Source organism: Larimichthys crocea, chromosome III (genome assembly GCF_000972845.2).
Source record: "Larimichthys crocea isolate SSNF chromosome III, L_crocea_2.0, whole genome shotgun sequence".
NCBI classification, from domain to species: domain Eukaryota; kingdom Metazoa; phylum Chordata; class Actinopteri; family Sciaenidae; genus Larimichthys; species Larimichthys crocea.
The window spans coordinates 21,261,994-21,287,866 of NC_040013.1; the positions used below are offsets into that span (position 1 = coordinate 21,261,994).

The window sequence follows — 25,873 nt, forward strand, 5'->3', positions numbered from 1 at the left end:
GTTCATTGGGTGCAGTGCAGTGAGGCAGCCATCTTGGCTCAGTGAGTTCAGTGAGTTCAGTGTTGCTAGAGGCTGGGTGGCTGGCTGGATCAGGTGGCAGTGCCAGATCTCTGATATCAATCACCAGCCGCCGCCGCCGGTGCTGCTGCTGCTACTGTCTGCTGTGTCGCCCTTCTACTCTCCTCTCCTCCTACTCCTCCTCCTTCTCCTCCTCTGTCCTCATCCTCTGTCCTACCTCTGCTGTAGAGCCTGTCATCAGAACTCACCTCTTTTATTGCAATTCACCCTCTGTTTCTATCTATCCACGTATCTCCTCCCATCTCCCTGCACTCCTCTTTCTATCCCCTCTGTTTCTCAATCTCATATGTACATACAGGGCAGTAGCAGACAGGCAGACAGTACTGGCTTTGTTATGAATGGCATCCTCTTGCACATCCGGAGGAAGTGTACGCTCCAGTGTGGCTTTACAAACTGTCTCTATTGTCCTAAGAATGACTCACTCTACACTGCAGAGAATGGCAGTCAGCCAGACAGTCAGACGGACCGACAGCACAGCGCAAACAGACAGACTAGTCTGCAGAGCCTACAGACAAACAGCACAAGAACGACAGGCAGAGAGACAGATAGTTTGTGACAGATACAGCCAGCAGAGAACAGAGTCAGACAACTTGCCAATACAGAAGAGACCTGCATCTAGCGGGTACAGACACCGAATGAAAGACAGACGGGTGACATACGCAGACAGGCAGCAGAGAGTGTGTCACCTTCGCTTACAATCAGAATATGATATTTTTTGTTTTGCAAAGTGATTGAGTAGAAAATTGAGATAATAAACCTTGAAATTAAATTCATGTCGAAGCTGCACCAGGGAGAAAAATGAATGAATGAATATGAAAATACACCTGTCTTATCTGACGCAGTCACTACAGAGGAGACGGTGCCCTTCTGGAGTTCTGTAAATCTGGTCCATGCACTGGAGGATGTGATGAATAAAAAAAATAAATAAGAGCACAGTACGAAACTTAACTTTCTGTTCTTGTTTCTTAGATGATTTTTTTTCAACCAGTCAGAGAACGGAGTGTAAATAAATTGTGCTGGCATTACTTTGACTTAAATGTACAAGTACTCACAGATAAGTACAGAAACATACTATGATGTGCAATCTCTGAACTAAATGGTGTGAAGCTGTATAACTCTGCAAACTCAGTCAGTCAATAAGATCTGTGGTAAGTGACAGGAAGCATATTCGTGAAGATCATACAGACAGAGAGATGGATTAATGGATGGGCGAGTGAATGAACTAATGTAGAGTGAGGCAGTCTCGGATAAATGAATGAATGGATCAATGAATGGAGTGCTGATCACTGCATAGGGAAAACTTCAGATAGAGGAAGAGAGGAGGAGTGGAGGGGAGAGAGGTTTAGTAATGGGATTATTTTATAGCTGGAAATGCTCACCTCAAACCTTTGATCACAGTCTGGATGGATGCATGCACATGCATTCACACATTTTACTTTTCTGGATTATTATTGGTGTTGCCATTTTTATTTAAGATATTCACGATCACCCAACTGTACGAACCAAAATACAAAATTTAAAAATTCTTCATTAAAAATGTATTCACATGCCAGTGTTTCACTCAAGACCAACTGAACTGAGACTAAGTCATAACCAAGACTAGAGGGTATCGAGACCATGCCAAGACCAAGACTTTGAGGGTCAAAACCAAGACCAAGACTTTGAGGGGTTGAAACTGAGTTAAAACCAAGATTAGACAGTATATAGCCTACATAGGTAGCTAATATTTACTAAAACATGGTTGCTACATTGAGTCACCTTGAAGTATTTACATTTAGATGAACTCTTTTTGGTTTAAGAAACCACATTTTATTGAAGATTTGGCCTATGTCTCCTCGCAGACAGTTAATAAATAAATCAGAGAATGCACAGATATCTCCGCAGTTGTGGTCTCCTCCGATCCTCCAATCTCAAGACCAAGACCAAGACCAAGACCAAGACTCAATCTTGAGTACTTACAACACTGCCACAAGATATACATCACCCGTTTACTTGATTAATAATGATGGTGATCACCATATTGTATATAATTAATCAAATATCAGAGGATGATATTGCAAATTGTGAGAAACTCATGACTCACTTAAAGTTTATTAGAACTTTTTACACCAACAAACTATTTACTATAAGTTTCTATAAACAGTTTATTATACTATAGCCCACTATAGCCCACTTGTTGCATTCACATTTTAATGTCGAAATATAACTGCATGACAGTCAAATGCTGTCACACAGAAGTTGTTCAAGAGTAGACCCCCTTATGAATTCCTATAAATCGAGGGTTCTTGCCCACCCTAATTTCCTCATCAACTGGTTTCTATCCACCACTATTCACCAGGCGGCTGTTATTTGTCTCTATTTGAAATCAGATTCTGTGTTAAACTGTGCTGACGCACAGATTAGACCAGGGGGCTCATGTGTAGTCTAACATCTTGAGGTATTGTGGGCTGGCTGGAGAAGGCTTTGGGCTGATTAGAGAAGGCAGGTTAGAGTGGGGGTTGGTTTGGCTGATTTAGGCCAACAGATTAGTGCCTATTGGCTAATGGCTAGTGTAAGTGTTGGCTGGCAGGAGAAGGACCCCAGTGTGACCATTTGATCTCGTATTTTTCTTTGGCCATCCAAGTTATAGAATATTGAGAAATTATACTAAAACACCTGTTTTCAACAACTACAAAAGAATACAGTGTCATACAATAAATAATCATATATAGACTCATTCGAACCCTTAAATGATAAAACAACACAATCTGATCAGAATGATCTCCAGTAATAGTTTAAGTGATAATTATGTTACACAAGATTTATCATGAATGTCAGGCTTTGGCACACATTTGTTCTGTGATGTTGTTTGATTTTTAATTACGCACTTAATTTAACTTGTTGAACTGAACATCAGAAGACTGTGCTCCAAGTGTTCTTGTTTTTTTTTCTATTGCAGGAAAAGTGTTTTCAAACAGGTGCAATCACACCACCCATATTGGTGGATAGTGGTCTACATCCAGTTGCCAAGGGCAACTGGACAACCATTGTAACCAACATCGTTTTCAAACCTGATGCATTTTCTCCTCTTTACTGCTGTAGTGCAAAGCTCTGTGAGCATCAGAGCATCAGTCCCAGAGGCAACCCTCTGTTATAGAAGCTTGTGTGAAGACCATGAAGGCAGCAACTGTTGGAGGCTTCTGCTGACACGTGATTATCCAGTTTGTTTGTCAGATAAGACACAGAGATGCACTAATGTAAAGCAGAGCCACATTACTCAAGTTTACATATGACACCAAAATCTGTACGCAAGGGACAAGATTCTGGTGTCAGAAATGTTCTGGTTTCTGTTTGTAGAGGCCATACTGGAAGCCGTGAAACTCATCACCAGGTGATAGTCGATGGGTTCTGAGTACCTTGCTCAATTGTTAAAGATATTTTTTAGCTTTATTTGATAGAGACAGTTAAAGAGTAATAGAGAAGGGTGGAGAGAGACGGGATGACATTTGAGAAATAGCGACAGCGTTGCAGCAAGACCATTGTACTTGGGGCACACACTGTACCAGGTGAGCTAACCAGCACCTCACCTTGCTCAACTGTTGAGCAAAGGTGAGCAGAGATTTGGAAATCCATTAACCCCTGTTGGTTGAGTGTGAACATTTTTGACACTGACTTGTCGCAATCCAAAATCTGCTATAGTTAAAATAAATGACCTAATTTAATAGTCTACTCTACTTTATTGCCATCTTAATCACCTTAACACATTCTTTAGGGTATGACAACATTCATTCTAATGGAAAATATATTTAAATTATATAACAGTATTATATTTGTAGGTCATACGTTGACTAAAATATTAGCATACAATTAGGCAGCATTGTCAGAAGCTACTGGTAATTTCAAGACCTGCAGATGTGATTGCAGCCATGATATTACCTTCACAACAGCAAAGCTGCTAGGTGTAGCTGTTGTGGTAATTACTGTTTATGAGTACACTACAGATGGCACTGCTCTGTCACCCAGATGTGATGTAAAGATACAGATGAAGCTTGTTTGTGTTCCGCGACAACCTGTTGAAACATCTGGTCATTGTGGTTGCGTGTAAATAAACGGCTGCGATGTGCTGCCGTTGTGCCGGCGGGTTTGGTTTGAGTTCGCTCCTGTTATGCCTGACTTAATAGTTGAGCTGCATGCTGATGTCACAGCGTCCAGGTTAAAGGGACAGTCATTCTATTTATATCGTCCCACCTGTAATCTGTCTCTGACAGGATTAACTAAGGCACTAGCTCCAGCCTGCCATGCCACAGAGACACACTGAAAATGTGAGCCACGAATAAACACACGCATTTACAAAGATGTACAGTGTGTACAGTACATGCAAAGCTCACGTGTATAAAATGCGATCAAAATTAGGATATTCCAGGAACATAAGAACAAATATATGTCTGTTTTTAAACCAACCAGAAAATGTGACACTATGTAACCACGTTACATGTGTGAAACATGCGTGCATGCTTCACGTCATTTATGTGTATGTGCATGTTTCACACAGTCTCGGTTAGCCTGAATTAGTTAGATAGCCTAACCTTAAAAACAGCAGGAGGAAGAGACCAAACAGTGAGAGCATTTTTCATCCTCTCTCGGTCTTCTCCGTCTCTGGTTGCCAATCTCCAGTCATTAATTAGCTGTCCATGACAAAATTCCCTGTTCCCAGTCCGACACTAGAGTAGAGAAACGGATGGCAGTGGTAATCATGTCAGCGAAGCTTGGCTCAATGTTCTGAGGTGGCTAAATATCCCCCATATGGTCCACTGGCTGGGGCCCGCACCTCACCAAGCTCTTATTAAACTAGTGCTTAATATACCAAGGTAGAGAGGGACTCACACACACTAATGCATACGCTCAGCTGTAAGAAACAAATCAAGACATCTGACAGGGGATTGGGCACAAAGGGACAGGAGGACAAGGAGGTGGTGTTTGTTTGTGTGTGCATGTGATGTGCGTGTGTGTGTGTGTGTGTCTGTGTTTTGAAAGACTGATGCTGTACAATTGTTGACTTGCCATCTGTCATCAAGAAAAGACTTCTATCTGAGTGTGAGTGTGTGTGTGTGTGTGTGTGTGTGTACAGAGGAAAGATGAGACGGAAAAGAAAGAAAGAAACAGTGAGTGAGGTGCAGATGTCTCACAGCATAGAGGCAGCAACATGAGGTTCAATGGCAGACTGCTATATTAGAGGAGATGGAGGGGGAGAACAGAGAAGAAAAGAGGATGAACATCTGCCATATTCAGATATTGCTCCGTGGTTTGAGTGTTTCTACACAATATCTTGAGTTTGAATAGACCTGGGAAATGGCCTGCTCATTAAGTATCTTGCAGGGCTAGGCAGGCACGTCCAGGGAACACCAATATTATGGGAGTTTCATATATATTCTTGAGTGTATATATCATGAAGAAGCTGAGATTTGTTTGCATCTCAAGAAGAAGAAAAAAGAAAGAGAAGAAACTACCTATTGTGAAGAAAATATTTAGTGCATATTTTTTTTAATATTATTGGGAAATTAACACATTTGTGAAATTTCTGTTTTCTCCTGTAGTCAAGGAGACTTTTAATTACCACCTTTCAAAGGCGAACATCTTTCACCGGGCTGTTCCAGGTCCATGCTATATAATAATAATAATAAGCATCTAAGTGTCCTTGAGAGATACACAGAGGCTGTAACAGCACCAGTGGATCTGGTCTATAGCTGACCTCTGACCGCTGTCTGAATGTACACACAGTGATCTGTGAATTTTCACATTGCTCTAACCGCTTGCTGTAATAAGTAAGTTTCATAATGGGTTTGATAAAATATTGAATTTATAGTGTCTCCATTTGGTTAAACAAATTTTGTCTTTTCGGCTCCTGATGGAGAATTTGATAAAAGTTTGTTACAACTCTAGTTGTGACTTATTTTTCTAGATAATAGAGAGTAATGCAAAATAATAATACAGAAATATAGTTAAATAAACATATAATGATATTTTTGACAAGTTATTTGATTTTCTTTCTGATGTATATAGATTATAATGCATAGGCTGTAGTCATCTTTGTTTCTTTTCCATTGTCTCTGAGCCTCTAAGTGCCTGATGCTGGCCAGCTGAGGTGGACACGTTGTCTAAAACAGCCTCTTACAACAAACAGACGTTACAACATGACAAACACCAGCTCTCAGGGAAGGAGGGAGAGAAGTGTGTGTCTGAGATGGACTGACATATAGAGCTGTCTGTCACCTCAGAGTGTGACAGACAGGCACACAGCAGTCACTAATTGCAAATCACACTATGATTTTGTTAGTCCAAACTCTGCAGTGGTTCATGAAGTTACGCCGCCTAATCACGGGCAAACGGCATCTCGTAAACAAAAGTCGCATGGGCTTACATGTAGCTCTTTTATTGGACAGCGTTTTGGAAGACTGTCTGCGTGAAACATCAGGGATTTTTAGCAGCGGATGAGCCAAAACAAATAGGATTCCAGTCTCTGTAACTTAGGCATGTCAGTTACGCGTGATGGAGCATGACTGATTGTGAGGGAATCAGACGAGGCTGTGTTTTGCCCTTATTTAATTTCATAATGTTTTGCTTTACAAGCATGATTAACTGCAGCCTATCACATGTATCCTTATAGCCATAAAACTGCGATTCATCCGGATATTCATTGTACCTCGACCGAACATCGTTGTCATCTGTCCACACAAACAAAAGTGAAGGGGTAAATGATCCAGAGTTTCAGTTAGAGTTAGGCTCGAACATGCCCAATGTAAATGCACCCTGATGGACAGATGGGCATACACTTGGGCAGGTGGAGAGACAGGCAGGTAGCCAGGACAGAGGGGAGTGCAGAGAGCAGCAGTTAGTGAGGTGGAGAGCACTTACTGTTGGCCCTTCAATGCAACACATGAATGGAAGCTTTACAATGAAGTACGGCTGGGCTGGTGTGAGTGTATGTGTGTGTGTGTGTGAGGAGGGCGGGGGTGCACTTGACAGTAGTTGGGGGTATAGTACTTGATTGTTTACTCTTGCCTACGGTGCTGGGGCTATTGTGCCCTGGAGTGTGTGTGTGCATGTGTATTGACAGAGTATGCTGTGTGTGAGTGTGTGCATGTGTATAAGTTTACAGGCAGACAGGGGAGACATACAGCACAATGCTTCTCTAGAAAAGGAGGAGGTGGTAGTGGGGGGGGGGGGGCTTCACAAAAGACCAGGGGGGGTCTTATGTTCACACACACGCATGCACACGTAGCGCCAGCTGCCGCCCACAGCCCCAGTCCAGCATTTCTGAATTAATAATACAGAGCCAACCACTCTGGAATAATAGTGACTCACACACACACACACACACGTGCATAAAGCTTTGCACCTGTTCACCACTGCTCAACTGGACTGGGTTGGGCTGGTTAAGTCCCCCCCTATACACACACACACACACACACACACACACACACACACACACACACACACACATATGCACACACTCCTTGTTGTTGCAGGCAACAGTTAGACAGCTGTGTCCGTCTCTTGACCCTCCCCTTCTTGGTCTGATCGACAGCTATTCTCATTGACTGATTGGTCCAGCTGTCTTACTCTGTTCCTCTGATTGGTTGATTTTACACCCAATGAGGTAAAGTAACAGAATGGGAATTTGAATATGAATGTCAGATTTAAATGGAGAAGGGGGGGGGCCTCAAAGAAATCCACTCCACTGTGTGGTGAGAATTACTGAATGAGCATTATAATTATTTGTCATATCATGTGAATATATAAACAGCACCTCTGAAAATTGGTGACGGTTATTATTTTTTATATATTTTTAACGGTTCCTACTGTTTTAAAGATGATATATTATAATTACAACTAATAGTTATATGTAGAAAAGGATATAGAGCGTTTTGAAACTAATGTGAACTTGAATGATGTAAAATAAATGAAAGAAATCAATTATGCCAACACACAATGCCGTCCAAAGGAGAGAACAGAGAGAGGCAATATACCGGCAATCAGTGCAATTTGATTAGCTTGCTCATTGGCTGCGTGCGCCTTTCCTAATCGCATTGGATCCACTGCTTTCTGAACACAGGCAGCATGGCATTCCTAATGCTATTGAGTGTTTGAACGCAGGGGCTTTTTGTACTGGTTAGCTGGGATTGTATTTTTACCTTATTGACATGCTAGAAGACATTCAAACAGACTAGTCTTTGTGCTTTCAATGGCATGGGATCCCTTGGTAGTTGTGTGTGTCTTTATGTGTGTGTGTGGGTGGATGTAGGGGACCATCTAACTGAGCCGTGTTTAGTATTCTTTATAGGGTTTACTGTGATCTAGACATAAACCTTATAATAACTCTAGTGTATATACCTCCTACTTACAGTATGTGCTTTACTCTTTGAATTGTAGTATGACATCTATGTGTACATGTGTTAGTAAGAACAGGACTTTCACTTCCTTTGTTACATTTCTTTTCTATTTGTTTCATTTCTTACAGTATGTTTTTAGCTTCATTTTCTCGTGGCGGAAGCTGTGAGAGCGCTGCTTTTAAACTCTGACAAACAAACAATGAATTAGTGTGGCAAATCGGTCATTTTTGTGGTGGATAAAAGAGTAGAAATGGTTTGAACAGAAGCCACTACTGTCTAATGTGTGAGAAGAAGAGTTCTTACTGGACCGGAGGCTGACCCGTACAGGAGGTCATACTGGGCCCAGGTGTGTCTCCTGCCACTAATGGTCCTGCTTCACAGGACAGGCCTCTGCAAACAGAAGAGCACAGAGCAGGAAACCAGCATCAGGGCATAGGGGCCAACACAAAGTCCTTTCAGTTACATCATTAAGGAGGAAAACTTTAACTTAAGTTCTACACATTTTCTCGTTATGTATTTTATTCTTTGGTGTGTATATAATGAAAGAACTGACATCTACATCTGAGATTTCTACAATTTCCTGGTTCCAAATTATTCATATTTTTTGTATGTCTAAAAAGTCATTTTAAAGCTTTAAATGATACATTTAGGGATAGAGATCATCTCTAGTCAACTCTGTCTTTCAGGCATAATAGATCAGCCGGTAACCACATCACCTAAGATCAGCATTTTGTTTTGCTCATCTGGCTCTATGTAACATGTCAGCATTTAGTACTAGCAGTAGTTTTTATTGCATAAAAATAGCCGTGTACTGGCATTTTTAATAGATTATTGTAATGACCAGTACAAGTGTTCTTTATGTAATTAACCTTCTCTTCCTTCTCTTGGAAATGTCACAGAAACCTGCTGGATTTTCACCTTGAATTGTTGAAACTGAAGTGAAGTAAATTCTATTTAATGTGACTCTGTTGTAATAATGTGCAGCATGTTAAGAGACAAAGTAGATACAGTAATGAATTGAGACAGTAAGCTTGAAGTCACTGTAGCTAAGTGACCTTCACCCACCCACTGTGTGTGTGTGTGTGTGTGTGTGAGAAGAGTGGGTTGGGGGTGGGGGGGTTGGTTAGTTCGGTAGCTACAGCCTCCTGTCTGGCACAGGTGGTGTTGAGCAGCAGCCCTCCAGCTAAGATGCTAATATGCTAACACCACACTAATCCTAGGGTGCTTTAGGAAGCGACGGACCCTGCCTCCTCCCCAACAACACACATGAACAAACACTCATGTATAAACACACACACACACACACAGATTTAAGCTGACTGAATCCCTGCATGAGTAAATACACAGACATACACCAACTGACACACACACACACACAAGATCCTCATCTTATATATATATGTATATACATGCATGTGTATATATATGTACTGTACAAACACACACAGTGCTGTGAGGGGGGATTAGGATGTGAGGCGCCTTGGCTGCTGTTTGTCTGTCACTCACTCTCCAGCTCTGTCAGCGTCGCAGCGGTGGTCACCATGCTCCAGGGAGCCACCGCCATCTACTGGACTGCAGTGGTACTGCAGGAGAGGAGAACATTCAGGAGACAAAATGAAGACAAGGAAGAGAGACTTTAGTGCTAAATCATTTAGTAATTTAGTATTGATTCACAGTGTTATATAGTTTATGTTGACACTGTGTGTGTACATGAATGTTTGTGTGTGCATGTGCCTCCTTCTGTACCAGCTGGGGGAGCAGAGGGGCACCAGGGCAGCCTGCATGTGTGTATTTGTGTGTGTGTGTGTGTGTGTGTGTGTGTGTGTGTGTGTATCCAGCACAGCCTACCAGGAGGATCTGGCTGTGTGCAGCTGGCTGGATGAAATTTCCTAGTGGCCCCCAAGGGATGGCCACACTCCCATGGGTTTCCACTCAATCTGGCTGCCCTGTGGCTGCCCTGCCCTGTCCCGACTCTGTCACTGTCATAGCTATAACTGCATACACTGAGGTCTCTCTCTCATTCAGACTCCTGCTGTAGCCTCCACATAGTCTCGTTCCACAGATTGAGCCACAGGCTCGTACAATTACTCCAGAACTAAACCATTTTGCAGCCTCAGCTTCAGACTGAATTTAATTGTTTGATCTTTTTTCGTTCACTCGTTCTAGTCTTCTACCGTACTATCATTACACAAGTGGTAAAAATGCCGTCTGCACTTTTAGAGGTAGGACACAGCGACACTTTTATGTTGTCGCCCTATTTAAAGCACTCACGCACAAATACACACTAACACCAGTCCAGCACCGATGTGGTAATGAGACTAATGCACTGTAAGTGGATTGGCTTTGAAGAGCCCGGATTCGCCTTAAGATGTCTGAGCAGGCTGGAGTTAGAACTGCTGGGATCGGGGTCACACACACACACAGCCGTATCTGCACAAAACACACACGTGGACAATAGAGTGTACACATTGTGAAAGCAGTCTTTATATTATTCATTGTTCTCTCTCAGTGCTGTTTTGTACCAGTAAGAGTGGCTGTGCAGCTCTGCAACATGCGCTCTTCTCTTCTACAGCTCATCGACAGACTGTGAGACAGATGTCTTCCTCAAGCGTCTTACCGCTTACCACCACAATTCCCCTCTATCTTAACCCCTAACGCCCCTGCTCCCCCCGCTGCACACACTCACCTCCACCTTTCCCTCACTTCCTTTTCTCTTTAGTTACTTGCCTGATGTTTAGCTAATCTCTCCTTCGCCTCCTCCTTCTCCTCACTGTGCATTACTGCTTTTACTTAAGTGTCAGCCCCTAATGCTCACATACACAAACACATGCAACCCCTCCCCACACTGTTGTGTCTGGAGTTGTATTGATCTTTACCTATAAGGAGATCGGCTTGACCCCATACTGCTACACTGTGCATTAGTGATTTGCATTTCACTGAACTTTGCCTAGAAAGTCAAGATACTTTTGTACTTTAATGCTGTTGAGCCATGATAGGCCTGCATCTTAAGATTATTTTTGTTGCTGCCAATAATCAGAGAAGAGTTAAGAATGCCTTTTAAAGTTCCCAGAGCCCGAGGGGCCATCTTTTTTTATAGTTTTTGTTGCTCTGACTAACAGCACCAAACCTAAAGATATTCAATTTACAAGGGTATGAAAAGATTAAAAAAGAGAAAAGCAAAAAAAAAGTTGCATCTTAGAAGGTACAACCAGCAAATGTGACATTTTCTGCTGTCTAAATGCCTAAAAAGTTAATTTATCATCAAAATAGTTAGATTTATTATCTTTTGATCGACTAATCAGTTAATTGAATCATTTTTGCACCAAAATATGGTGATAGTTTAGTCCAGTCAGCACACTCACAATCTGCCGGTCAGGTTGGGAAAAAGTCCACCTCCACTAAGCAGTCGTCTTTCCTTTGGTCAGTCAGTCAGGTACTTTGTCAGTAAACTTGTGATTTATTTCAGCCAAACAGTACTGCTCTGAACACTCAATGTGAGTGTGTGTGTGTGTGTGTGTTGTCATGTGGCCAGACGACGCATTCCTCTCCCTGCCGGTGAGCTGCTGTGTATGTGCTGGAACGTGGCAGAACCTCATCCTCCATCCTCCATCCGCCTCCCCCCTCCACTCCCTACCTCTATACACCACCACCACCACCACCCGCCACCGCCACCCCTCCAGCTCCCAGAGTGCCAGTCACACAGCCCCGTCTCTACGCCATCTGCATATCAGCTCCAGCCTCGGCCAAAGCATTAAATTAAATCCCTGTTTGGGTTGATTAACAAATGGCTGGTGAGCTCACATAGTTATGGAGTTATTTATTTAATTGTCATCAAGGTTTTTCCTGCTTTTCGTCTGCCTCCGTCTCTGCTGAAACGTGGCAATACGGTGAAGCAGACGAGCAGAGGTGTGCTCGTGTCCTGAAGGAGTGAGTGCGAGACAGAGAGATGGAGAGAGACTGTAAAGTTTGTGTGCCTCATTTCTGTTTTGCTGGCTGAAGTTCAGCCGTACCATTTGTACCTGTCTTCTATTTTTCCTCTCTGCATTTCCTCTCTCTCTCTCTCTCTCTCTCTCTCTCTCTCATTCTCTCCCCATTCCTCCCTCCTCTACCCTGAAATGAATAGTTAATCAGTCCGCTAATTGAGTGACAGCTATTCAGTGCGTTGTCGTAATTGTCCAATCAGAAAGCTTGGAACGGGCACAGTCACAGCTGATTCATCTCTTCCTCTTACTTCTAAATCCACAAGCTGCAACTGGAGGATGTGCCAACAAGATTTGTTTCTCCTAGAAATTCCAAAATAACTTTTAAAAAGTTTAGTTTGTAATCCTTTGTGTTTGTGGCTCGTGCTACGAAAGCTGAAAACAAAAGGTCTCGATGGGTAGAGACACCTTTACTCATTCTGTGGTCACAAAATCCGATGGAAGAAAGCACTTAAGAACTGCTGCATATGTCTCTATTTTATCTGTTTAAATACATTCCAAAATATCCAAAATATCCTTTTCTTAGATCTTTCAGATCACCCACATTGTCCTGTATTATTGATATCTTGTCACCCTAACAAGAAACAAGAGACTCCTGTTGTCTTAAGCACTGCATAGTGTAGTATTTACTAATTGGCCTTAAGGGAAAAGTAAAGTTGTGCAGAAAACTAAATGAAACTGAAGAGTCCGAGAGAGATGGTGTGGGAAGGAGACCGGCTGTTCTGTTTTCTCCAGCAGTCCAAACTAGAGACATGTGGCTCCCCAGACAAGCTGTCCAGAGTGGGAGAGCTCGCTGGACTCATTACAGGCAGGGCCAAGACGGGATAGCTTGACAGAACACCATTGGATCATTCGGAGAATTGGAACGGTCGAAACTGAATTGTGTTGGTTCTGTGAGTGTGTGTGTATGAGAGTGCACACGCCTGTGTTTGTTTGGAACGGCATGTGTGGACAACTGTCCATCTCCTCTCTCCGTCTGTGCCACCCCTGGCTGCCCCCTCCCCCGCCCCCCAGTGGATGTGTGTACACACACACATGCACACACACACATATATATACACATATACACGCTGTCTAGGCCTGGCCAGAAGGATTGCTTAAATGTTTTCAGTTGTACTGGACAGCTGAGCGATGAAGTGGCCAGCCACAGGCTTCCATTGGTTGGACACTTCATCTAGAAACTGACTCAGAGAAATGACTGGACTTGGACCAGCAAGCCAGTCATCACTGCCAGTTCATAATAGTTTTATCAGTTTAACTTTCTGTTTATCCTCGTTTTTTTTTTTTGTCAGTCAGTACATCTCTTTCTCCTATCCACTTTAAAGTCAACCAGAGTTTCTTTTTTCCAGATGATCAGTTTTTCATATTAGTTACATGTTTTGTCTGAGGAAGTTCACCAACACCACAAACTGCAGCCTCAGATATTTCCATAAAGTTGAATCATGAGTCTCTGCAAAACTTTTTGGCTTGCATGTATAGATTTTGGATTCGAAAACATGCATCTTCTTTTAGGTTTTTCACACATTAAACTCAAAAATGTATTAAATACACATTGAGTTCTGTTGAGTTCACTCACATTAAGTTACAAAATACTGATGAAAGTATCTTTCTGGTCGAAGTTTGTTAGGCATGCTAACATTCATACTCACTCCAGGGAAGCAAAACCACACAATGCACATCAAAATGCTGAACTGATTACATGCAGCCCTGATCTCTAGTTTTGTATACAGTATTGATTTGTTGGGAACGGATGAGATATTCTCTTCTTTGATTTTCTTAATTTATTAATTTTTTCCTTATGTCTCGCTCCATCCCTCCTCCCACCCCTCCCCATTCAGCCTCTCTCACAGTTGCGAGTGATCCAAAGAAGATGCTTTGTTTCTGAAAGAACAGGAGAAGGAAATGGGAGAGGAGGGGAGAGTGGGTGGATTTGTGAAAAAGAGAAAAATAGAGTCTGAGAGAGGAGAGGAGAGAGAGGTGTGATTTGGTAATCCTGATGACGCACTGGCATCCAACAGCATTTTGTTATCTGTGTCTCTCTCTGTCCCTGTGTGGTTAGTCAAATCAGCCGCTAACCCCCCCACCACCACACACACACACACCTCTACCACCAGCACCACCCAGAGGTACCGGCAGGCCCCGCAGTCGCATGGTCCTGTCGGCGGAGCAGGTGTTTTTCTGCGACGTGTTAACGAGCGCGGCCTGCTGTCATTTCCGCTTTAAATGGATGTCACAAATAGAACACACACACACACACACACTCATACACACACTGCCTTTTCTCCTCTCCCAGCGAGTTAGCCTAAGAAAGGTGATCAGAGCTGTTACCAAGCTTTTTGTATGTGTGTCTGCTATGAGTGTGCTCATGCACCTTTGTCTGCTCGGATGTCTTCACAAGGTGTGTGTGTGTGTGTGGGTGCGTGTGTGTGCGTGCATGTCAAGGAATGGCTGGTTAATTAAAAGGGATTGAGAAGTAGGGAACATTTGTGTCCTTCTGTGGTTTTTATTTCTGTTGTCTGAAAGGAGAAAGTGAAATGTTTACACAGCTCTCAGCTTTGGAAAGTGTTGAGATTGTCAGTTTCTTTTACCAGAGTTGTGTGTCTCAGTATTACTTCAGCCATGTACACTGCGCGTCCGTGCAAGTGCATGTGCACGGTTCCGTCCCTGTATTTGTACTCATTGTACTCGTCCAACTATGTGTGAATCCACACACACGTGTGTGTACTTTAATCCATGTGTGTGTCCATGCTGTTTCCAGTAAGTGTTATCCGCCTCTGTGGTGTGGAAATGTTTGACACTCATGTAATCCTGCAGCGGGTCATCTGATAAAGCTGTGGTGCCACCTTAGTGCCAGTCTGTGCCAGCCAGTTGGGTAATACTCTGCCACCAGCTGCTCAGCAGATGTTGTTATTTGTTGCTGTGGTCCAAGAAGGGTTATTCTCTAAGTGTAATCTTATCTCGTGTCATCTCATTGCGTCGCACGCCTTGTCTCTTCTTCCTCCTTTGCTGGTGACCATGGGTTTGTGCATCCATATAGTACGTGTGTGTGTGTTTGTGTGTGTGTGCGGTATGCATTGGTGTGTATTTGGTAGAAGGGTCATCACCTCGACACCTGCCCATGTATCAGCCAGATGATGTTTCTGGCATGCATAGTTTGGTTGTTGTGCCGGTAAACATGTTTTTGTAATTTTTTTACACGATAATCCGATCTGAATCTGGCAAAGACTGCGGTAGTCATAGGGATACTGTGTGTATGTGTGTGTGTCTGTGTACAGCTTGTATATGTGTGTGATATATCCATCGGACAGATGAGAGTTGAGTGGACAAGCTCTTATCTGTCTAGGGAATCAAATCTGTATTTAAAATCATCATTATTGCTATTAATACTTTAAATATGTCATCATGATTGTCGTAATCACTGTTACCCCTGAGCGCCCTCGTGCTTTCAGCGTCATCATCACTGTTACCCTTCAGCTGTGTTTGCACCAAGTGGCTGAACCTCCTCTTGTGTGTCCATCTCTTCTTTCAGGTGAATACATAAAGAACTGGCGGCCGCGTTACTTCCTGCTGAAGACAGACGGCTCTTTCATCGGCTACAAAGAGAAACCTCAGGATGCCGACCTGCCCTACCCCCTAAATAACTTCTCCGTAGCAAGTATGTACCGTACTGTACCTACTACCTAATGTATCATATTTCTTTATAGCCTCTTGGCTCTATGCTCTACATCCTACTGTACCTGTGTCTTTACGTTGGGCCACAACTGTCCAATCATCCCTTGCTTATAGATCCCAATCTGAAGGATGCAGCTTCTAGATTACTGACGCACTGATTTGGAGCATCTTTTTTCTTCTTGCTGGCTTTTTGTACGCTAGCCTTTGCCGTAAAAACACAGTAAAATGCTGTAAACTATAAACAGGAGTACAGAGAAACTAGTAGAAATGTGTCCAAGTATCTGCATACTTCTCTGTAGACTCTGTAGATAATTAGCAATGATGATGATACTCTGACTCTCTACCACCTACAGAGGTTCTGCTTTAAGTTAAAATGGTGTCGCCGTCTTACTCTAGCACACTTCAGCAGTGAATTAAACCCATGTTTATTAGCCAATATCCTTTAATGAATTATATTTTTATGTTTCTTAAATGCAAATCATCTCTGTCATGTAAAGTTCCACGAGATGTTGCTGCAATGTTCTTGCAGTTTCATCACAGGGAGCCACGGCGAAACAGTTATTGCATCAGTTTCACACACGCTGCGTCAAAGCGTCTTGTCAGTCATCAGTCTTCACAGCGTTGGTATGTTTTACAGATTTCACAGAGGGCTCTAATTAACCATTTATCATTATATCATCTGCCTACACCTGGTTAACAAGCTCCACAGAGTCATTGACATGTGTAATTAACCAGCTAATGAGTTAAGATTAATTTTAATGTCTCTCAGTCTCATTACCACCATCACCTCTCATTGTTCGTCAACAAATGCAGACAAATGCAACTGTGGCTGCGTTTAGCTAGAGATAAAAATGGTCAAATTCCTAGAATCTGACAGAAGACACACCTGACTTACTACTACTTAACTTAAAGTACTCACAGGATGGCTTTTGACACTTAGGCTGATATAACTTTGCTGGTCAAGCCTTGAATACTTTGCTATTTAGAACTAGGTGTGAATATTTGAAGTTCAGATTTTTTAAATGTTTCTTCTTTCCAGACTCTGCTGCTGTACACTAGAAATATACACAGTGCACCGATAGACATGGCAGTAATAATAGCCGTTCTTGAAAATCAAATGAAAAACAACCACATGAATTTACGTGCATATGTTAATAACCACCCAAAAGACTAAAAAAGAAAGACAGGTAAGAAAATTAAACCAAACAAAATAGTTTTACTGTAAGTATTATCAATAAAAGAATAGGTATGGTGGTCTTTTAGCATTCCTAAAGCTGCATTTAGTTGAATGCAGGAATGTTTTCTCTGGGTTAGACCAGATGAATCACTGTAATAAGGTTCAAATGAGGCATTGGACGACCTTTTAAAAAGGAAACAAAAATATGTCCAGATTATTTGTAGATCAGCATCTAAGATTGTGCTGAATAAAACCAATACAGCATATGTCCATTAATGAACAAATGGATGCATGTTGTTTACTTTATTACATGATAATACTGTGCTGTCTACTGAACATAATCTGATAGGTGTTAAGCTGGTATTTCACCTCTTGGCCTAATGCAGATGCCACTGTATTTACTAGCATTTATTTATAGATGTATAATCAAAATGTAATTGAATAGGTTTAGTCAGTGAAATCCTGTCAGTTGAATAGTTTTGGAAGAGTTCTGTGTGAAATATCTGCAGAGCAGTGCAGTGAAGATTGGTGATGGAGGGGACGGTAGGACGTAGACATAGGTGCGAGATGAGGACGAAAACAGAAAAGAAAATTATGACAAATGGTAGAGTACAAGCTGATACCTCAGAGAAAATGATAAAGAATGGTACATCGAGGGACGGAGGAGGGGAAAGACAGATAGGAGTCCGGAAGGGAGGACAAGTATGGCGAATGAGCGATGGGAGTCGATCCGAGGGGGCAGAGGAAGAGAAAATTGGAGACGTGGGGAGGAGAGAGGGAGAAGAGAGAGGACAGAGATGGAAGGATGATTAGGGTGGAGAGCAACGGATGAGAGATGGAGAGAGGGATGGAGGGATTGGAGAGTGAGGCTTTTGTGGATGGAATATGGGTGAGAGGAAGGGAGGATGAGGGAGGAGAGGAGGATCGTCAGTGCTGAACAGACAGGGAGGAGGAGACGAAGATGGGATTGGAGAACGAGGGAAAAAGGGGAGAGGAAAAGAGTTTGTGAGGAGGACAAGCCAGGCCATACATCCGGCCCCGGCTGCTTGGCACAGCACTGGCACTGCCACATCTGTTGCCCAAAGCTGGGAGGCCAGGTGGTGTGTGTGTGTGTGTCTGTGTGTATCTGTGTGTGTGTTTGTTTATTTGTGTGTTTCTGCGTGTGTGTTTATGTGTGTGTGAACAACAGAAGTGGTCAGATGGAACAGAGATGGTACAGGCCTGTTCCCTGCAGAGGGACTCATACATACAAGCCTGTCGCTCACACACATACACACACACACACACACACACACACACACACACAATGATGCATGCACTCACATACACCCACTAAACCGCTACACAGATTTCACAATTGCCTGCTGTGGCAAACAACCCAATTTCCGCTAACGTTCAAACTTCAATATCACTTTTACGTGTGTGTGTGTGTGTGTGCGTGTGTGCGTGCATGCGTGTGTGTGTGTGTTGTCCAAGCTTGGGTGAGAGTGTTTTTTGGCATCAACCCATAGCATGACCTTGTTTTCTGGCAGCACAGCAGGCCATGTTCACGAGTCAGGTAGTAACTTCGTTTGTGTGTGTGTGTGTGTGTGTGTGTGTGTGTGTGTGTGTGTGAATTTACATTGAAACTCTGCCGCCTGTACGACCTGAGCGGTGTTGTCATTAACCTTCCTGTCTATATTTAGGCTGAGCCATGACGTGCTGTGCTGTGCCACACTTAAACAGAAAGTAATTGGAAGAAGCGATAGCCGAGGACGGGAGGTGAGAGCAGGGAAGAGGAGAGGAAACGGGTGGAGGAGAGAGAGTAAGGGGAGAATGACAGGAGACAAAAGGAGAACAGAGGGGAGGAGAAAAGGGGAGAGGGGAACGGAGGGTGATATATGTAGAACAAAGAAGAAGCTGAGAGGTCAGAGGATGGATCATTATGCTCTTTTACATCAGCTCTTGTCCCCAATAACTACAGAGACTGCTGAGGGACAATGAAGATGCATTCCTTCCCACAGAGATCTCACAGCCCCATCTGGCTATGTGTGCGTACGTTTCTGTGTTTGTGTACTGTATTATGCATTTGTGTAATAATGGCCTACTGTATTGCCCATTTTCACAGAAATGTGTCTCTTCGGATATTCACCAGATGCGTATCTGCTGCAGCACATAATATCCCTTTGGCACAGCAAAGCACCTTTTATTTGAATCATGAGCGGCTGAAGTTATTGCCTATTTTTAAACTAGAAAATTAAAAAAACTGAGCTGCATCTTTTCTTAATTGTTCAGTTAATCGCAACTCAAGTGTTTTTTATTCTCTTCAAGTTCACGGAGAAGGTTTATACTATTTCATATTAAAGAAAATAGTTATCAGTTACCTGATTTTGCTCTTTTAAGCCAGTTAATTAATGCTCAAGGCAAGCAAGTAGTTTTAGTAGTTTTATGAGTTGAAGTTAAAGGTCTAAGACTTCTTCTATGCCAAAACAAAGTATATTTTTCTCAAATTTTGTTCACAGATCTGTTTAAATTGGTGTTAGTGAACACTTCATTAGCTAACCCTGATATTCTAATGAGTGCACGCTAATCAGAGGCAGAGTAGGGCAGCCCCCTTGGGGGGAAAAAACAGTATCTGTATATGTATCCCCATGAGAAATATCCATAGTTCAGTTCTTTATAAATATCTTTTTTTCAACATAAAACATTGTAGAGTTGCCCTTTTTTTGTGACAGTCCGAGGCACAGCTGTGTTTAGTCATGCTGTTTAATCAGCATATTAAAATGCCACACCTGTAAGGTGGATGGATTATCTAAGCTGCTCACTAACATTTGATTTGAACACATTTGTGAGCAACATCTGAGATAAATAAATAAACCTCTTGTGAACTAAAAGCACCTTCACTGGAACTGAATCTAATGTTAAGGCACCGTTAGAAGCTCCTAGCTCTAACCTCTCTGTGAAACAGGGTTGTAATTGTACTGAAAAGCAGTACTGAACCTCTGCTGTTTTCAGAATGTCAGCTGATGAAGACGGAGAGGCCGAAGCCAAACACCTTCATCATACGCTGCCTCCAGTGGACCACCGTCATCGAGAGGACCTTCCACGTGGACTCGCCTGATGAGAGGTCAGCTCCCTAAAGAGTCTTAGAGCTCTGTGTCCTCATAATCAGACAGTACATATCAGCAGCAGCTTGGATGAATTTGCTGTAATGCTGTGGCCGAGGGTGTTAAACATAATTTAGTTTCAGCTCAACTTCAGTTCTGTTCAAGTGAAAGAAGAAAAACAGGTTAAAAGCTTGACATTGGACTCAGCATAAATAAAAAAAACAAATATATTTTATGGGTTAAAAGGATCATCAAGGGCAGAGGTATGTCTGTACTGTAGAGTTTGTGTTTGTTTTCTGGTATATGTGTGTCTGAGGCAGAGAGAGGGTGAGAGAGACCGAGTGGAAAGGAGACCTTTCAAGTAGCGTTGGCATAAATTCTCCAGCTGCTCAGTTCCTTTCTGAGGAGCTGAGGTGTTTATCTCCAGAAAATGAACAGCTTTGCCCAGAAGACCACAGATGCTTCTGTGCATCCTTTGAGTTTGTGTGTGTGTGTGTTTTTTTTATGTGTGTGTTGCAGCTGTCTGTCAAACTTTGTCTGTGTTATATGTTGCTTTATAATAGTTTTGCCTGTCGATAATCAAACAAACACCTTTCAGAGTAAACATAACAACTAATAACTTTCTGTTGATGATGATTCAACATGCAAGTGTATAAACGGACGGCTGTAAGCTCCAGATGTTGGTGTGTTTCTGCTCTAGAAGTGTGTGCATCATGATCAAGTTTAAGTGGGTTGGAAAGAAGAGTGTGCGCCACAACTGGGTGTCAGTGCTTGTGTGTGTGTGTGTGTGTGTGTGTTACTGTATTTGTTGTACTGTACCAATGCTGGCAGAGCTCCAGCTACCACAGTCCCAGCCGTGAGCAGAGAGGGTGGCACGTGTTGGCATGGTGCCCGACTGTAGGCAGGCCCATTATCTCTCATTAGCAAAAAAAAACTCATTATACAAAAAAACACTCTAACCAAGAGAGAGAGCATTTATCTGCTGCCTGACCTTGAGAGAGTTCCCATTGCTTTTCATGTAGCTACACACACTCACACACATCATGGGTGCCACAAATTGAGTGCTCTATTGTCATAGATGGAGTGTAACTTGAGTTTGCCCTTGTTTTGGAGTGTGTAGGGTACGCTCAGAAGTCTAGAAAGGGATTCAGATCTTAAAAACACACACACACATTGCTCTTTTTAGGTTCAGATGGTGTGTTCTTCCAGATCCCTCAAGGAAACATATGGACATCTAACTCAAAACAAAACATAAGACACAGGGGTGATCGTCTGGGAGTCAAACAGGTTTCATTATTATGAACTCCTCAAGGCTTGTGCTGGGTAAGAGTATTTGAAAGTGCACACTCCTAAATCCCGACTTGCTTCTCTGGAGTCCTGAGGATTTCTGAATATTTGAATATCATATTTGGTTCACCTCTGTTTGGTCTCTGTGGTGTTTTCTGCGAACATGTAACCCTTGCATGTAGCACAGGATTAACACTGTTTGAGTGGAGATCAGCGGGGAAAACAGTTCAACAGAGAGAGAGGGAGAGAGAGAACGCTTTCTGAGCCAAGTTCAGTTTTTAGGAGACAAGCGTTTTTAGAATTTGAAATATTATTGACAAACTCTTTTCATAAAACCAGATTTACAAATTCACAATATGGATAAAACCTTAGAAATAACTTTAACTGCATTTATATAGCACCACCAAGTCATAACAAATGTTATCTCATGACACTTTTCATATATAGCAGGTCTGGACCGTACTCTTTATAATATTATCTACAGAGACCCAGCTATTCCCACCATGAGCGTGGCGACGGTGGCAAGCAAAAGCTTTCTTTTAACAGGCATAAACCTCGAGCAGAACCCAGCTTCTTATAGTGGGTGGCCAGAGGGAGATAGAGATACAGATGCACAGCAGCAATAAGACAATGAAAACTAGAACTACAAACTTTAATGGAGATATGACTAAAGGTAGTAATAATGATGATAATAACAATAGTATTTATAGTCGATGTCTAGCAGGACCACAGCAGCAGGCTCTTCTCTTGGCCCTGTTCATCAACCATTATATTCATCATCGTTAAGTACAGTTAATGTGTCGACACATCCTGATGCATGGCTGGCCTTCTGCTACACATGATGATCACACGCAATATACACAATATCAAACTCACACGTTTTCTCCCAACAGATGTTGAACAACACCGCTAATGGAAAGTCAATGGGGAGGAACAATGTTAGCAAACAACAATGCATTGTCCCCACTAATGCATGGCTGTGCGTTCGTGCACACACTTATTTACCCTCACACACACACACACACACACACACACACACACGCACACGCACACGCACACACACACATGCACAGACTGGTAGGCATTAGTTCTGCTCCATGATCATTGCTCATTTGGTTGATTCTCTAGTTGACCATGTTTCCTCTCTGTTGAACAAATAGGTGTTTATGTTAATTGAAAACACTTTAGCGCCTTAAAGACCTGGTTAAATAAGGGCACTGGCCATCGTATTGGGGAATCTGTGTCCAATATTATATCTTACACGTGTGTAATGTATTGTTACATCAAATGGTTTCAATTATATACTACTGTATGTATGTGCGGAGCACATGGGCTATAATAGCAACGACAATAACAGCAAAAGTTGGAGAATATCATGTTGTATAAGGTGATAGCCCTTTGATACCTTTTCTATGTTCAGTTTCATCAGTTTCTGTTGATATTGTATCAGAATGATGACTTTAAGGTAAACATCAACACTAATATTGACCAGAACATAGTATAACATGTTCAATATTCAGTTTACCATCATATATGATCAAAAATATGGTGTGTTTCTGTCAACTGATGAATCGTTGCAGTTTTCAATGTGACCGTCTGAACACGGAAGAACACTTGATTTAATGAAATATAAATAAAGGGTTGCTTCTCAGTCTTTAAACGTTATCATGTTGTATGTTGTAAACTCAGAGATGAGTGGACAGAGGCCATCCAGATGGTGGCTGACAAGCTGCAGAGACAAGAGGAGGAAAGGATCCAGTGCAGCCCCACCTCCAACATCGACAACATGGTCGAGGAGGAGATGGACATCTCTACCACACACCACAAACGCAAGGTGACACACAGCGACCGACGCATACACTGACAAACAAAGACAAACTGATTCTCAAGCACACTCAAAATGATTCCAGCTGTTCATTGTCATGTAATGATTTATTACCTCTGACTGCTTGCAATTTAAAAAGAAAATGGTCCTCTCAGTCACAGGTTTGTGTCAACATGAAATGGCCCCTGTAACAACAAGGTTGTAAATTGTTTTCCCCAATTGAAAACATGATTATATTAGTTAAATCAAGGTGTCTAAAAGAAGGTTTCAGTACTCAAACTCAGATATTGTATTGGCAGTAGTATTGAAACAAAGTCAAACGATACACAGCCCTGCACTACTGGTGGAATAAAGTTATAACATATACATTTGAAGCATAGATGAGTCACTGACATTGGTTCTTCTGTGTTTCTTTCCTCCAAGACAATGAGTGACTTTGACTACCTGAAGCTGCTGGGAAAGGGAACCTTCGGTAAAGTGATTCTTGTCCGAGAAAAGGCCAGCGGGAAATACTACGCCATGAAAATCCTTAAAAAAGAAGTCATCATAGCCAAGGTCAGTCTGGCAGAGGCGGTTCATCTATTGATCAATCTTTACATCTTTTTACAGTTTTTTTAGATGAACCACATGAAACTTAAGCTTTTTTTTCTGCCTACAGTGTCAGATGTCACTATCTGATGTTTTTAATGCATTTCATGAAATGTCTCCTTATTTAGATGTTTGTCTTTACCTTATCTGTGCAGGATGAAGTGGCTCACACACTCACAGAGAGCCGAGTGCTGAAAAACACCAGACACCCCTTTCTCACCGTAAGTACCTTTTTTATACACTAAACACAAATAGTTTAAATTCAGACATATGTGCATATGCAAATGTGTACATCTGTAAGAGTGTGCGTCACGTCCACGCACACACACACAGCATATTGGTCCAATATGTACTCGAGTCTCTCGAGGCTAATTATGAGTTAGACATCAAATTGTTGTCTTGTATTTACATTAACGACTGCATCTGTCATCATATATGTGTTCACAAACACACACACACACACATACACACACAGATATATATATATATATGTGTGTTCACAAACACACACATACACACACATATATATATGTGTTCACAAACACACAAACACACGTGAGAACAATTACAGTTCACATCTGAGTTCACCCCCATCACACCTGCAGCCACAAAGAGACTCCAACCAACTGTTCTTTTGTTTAGCGTCTCTCTCCCTCCAAAGAAAGAGACACACACACCTACTTGCTTTGAATAAGCAAATACAGACATAAACAGTTTGAAGCGATGAATGATCACGTTTTGTTGCTCCTGCTGTTTTAGCTCGATTGGGACCAGACTTCTCGCTGCGTACAAAAACGTTCACTCATTCACTTCAATGCACCATGAACAGGGGACTGCATGTAGAAGACGAGCACATGATGTATTATCTGGCAAAAACAATATTTCATACTATTCAAGTCGTCCCTCTGTGCGACTGATTATGCCTGTGCTGTTACAGAAATTAATAAGAAAGCTGTTGTGGCAGTAAATACATCATGGTACATGTAGTTAGCATGTCATTAGAAGTAATCACTTGAACCACTTCCACTGCACTGTGGGATAATTTGAGGTTAACAGTTTAACATTGGACTGAAACTGTTTGTGACATACATAAAAAAATTATGTTTGTCTGTTTGTTTGTTTGTGTGGTTCTCCTTTCAGTCATTGAAGTATTCATTCCAGACTAAAGACCGTCTCTGTTTCGTCATGGAGTATGTGAATGGTGGAGAGGTAAGACGCACACACAGACGCTCTCATGATGATGTGCTGTATGTGGTTACCCATATTTGTGTTACTGCTTTCAGCCAGTCAGCCAGTCAGTTGAACCACAACTTCACCACACTAACTGACAGCGATTAGGCGTTCAAAAAGCTCAAAGCTTTGTTGAATTTCATGGCAACAGAAAATTGGCTGTGGCTACATATTTACAGCATTTTTAAAGAAAGGCGCATGTTGTCTCAATTTTGAGTAAATATTTAAAGGTCAGTGTGTAACACATAGGATGATTTATTGGCAGAAATTGAATTTTTCAAATGAGTTTTTATTAGTGTATAATCACCTGAAAATAAGAACTGTTGTGTTCGTTCTGTTTCATTACCATAGGATGAGCAGTTTATATCTACAGAGAGAGCGGGCCCTCTTACACAGAGTCTGCAATGTTTCTACAGTAGCCCAGAACGGACAAAAAATCCCATTAGTCATCTAGTTGATGCTTGTAGTTTGAGTTTTTTTAAAGGTAGAGAGAGACCAGCAAGGGACAACAGATGAGAAAATGGCTCTAGATGGGGGCCTTTGCAAGTTTTGCAAGTTTCATGGCCACTTTAGTCTCTCAT

The 25,873-nt window shown here is 42.1% G+C and overlaps 1 protein-coding gene across 4 annotated transcripts in view; it reads left to right on the forward strand.

The window, feature by feature from the left end:
• Positions 1–25,873, forward strand: part of akt3a (v-akt murine thymoma viral oncogene homolog 3a) — a 50,472-nt gene that overhangs the window by 11,555 nt on the left and 13,044 nt on the right. For 3 of the 4 annotated variants that reach the window (XR_003462293.1, XM_027278006.1, XM_010746169.3), the window contains exons 3-8: positions 15,957–16,082; positions 20,271–20,382; positions 23,339–23,483; positions 23,898–24,029; positions 24,218–24,283; positions 25,203–25,271. Coding sequence is in view for 3 of the 4 variants with exons in the window: in XM_027278006.1 (XP_027133807.1) it covers positions 15,957–16,082; positions 20,271–20,382; positions 23,339–23,483; positions 23,898–24,029; positions 24,218–24,283; positions 25,203–25,271 (650 nt within the window). In the remaining variant the exon portion in view is untranslated. Of the gene's footprint in view, positions 1–15,956; positions 16,083–19,239; positions 19,307–20,270; positions 20,383–23,338; positions 23,484–23,897; positions 24,030–24,217; positions 24,284–25,202; positions 25,272–25,873 lie in introns of those variants that run through there. The other variant, XM_010746186.3, reaches the window with a different exon arrangement.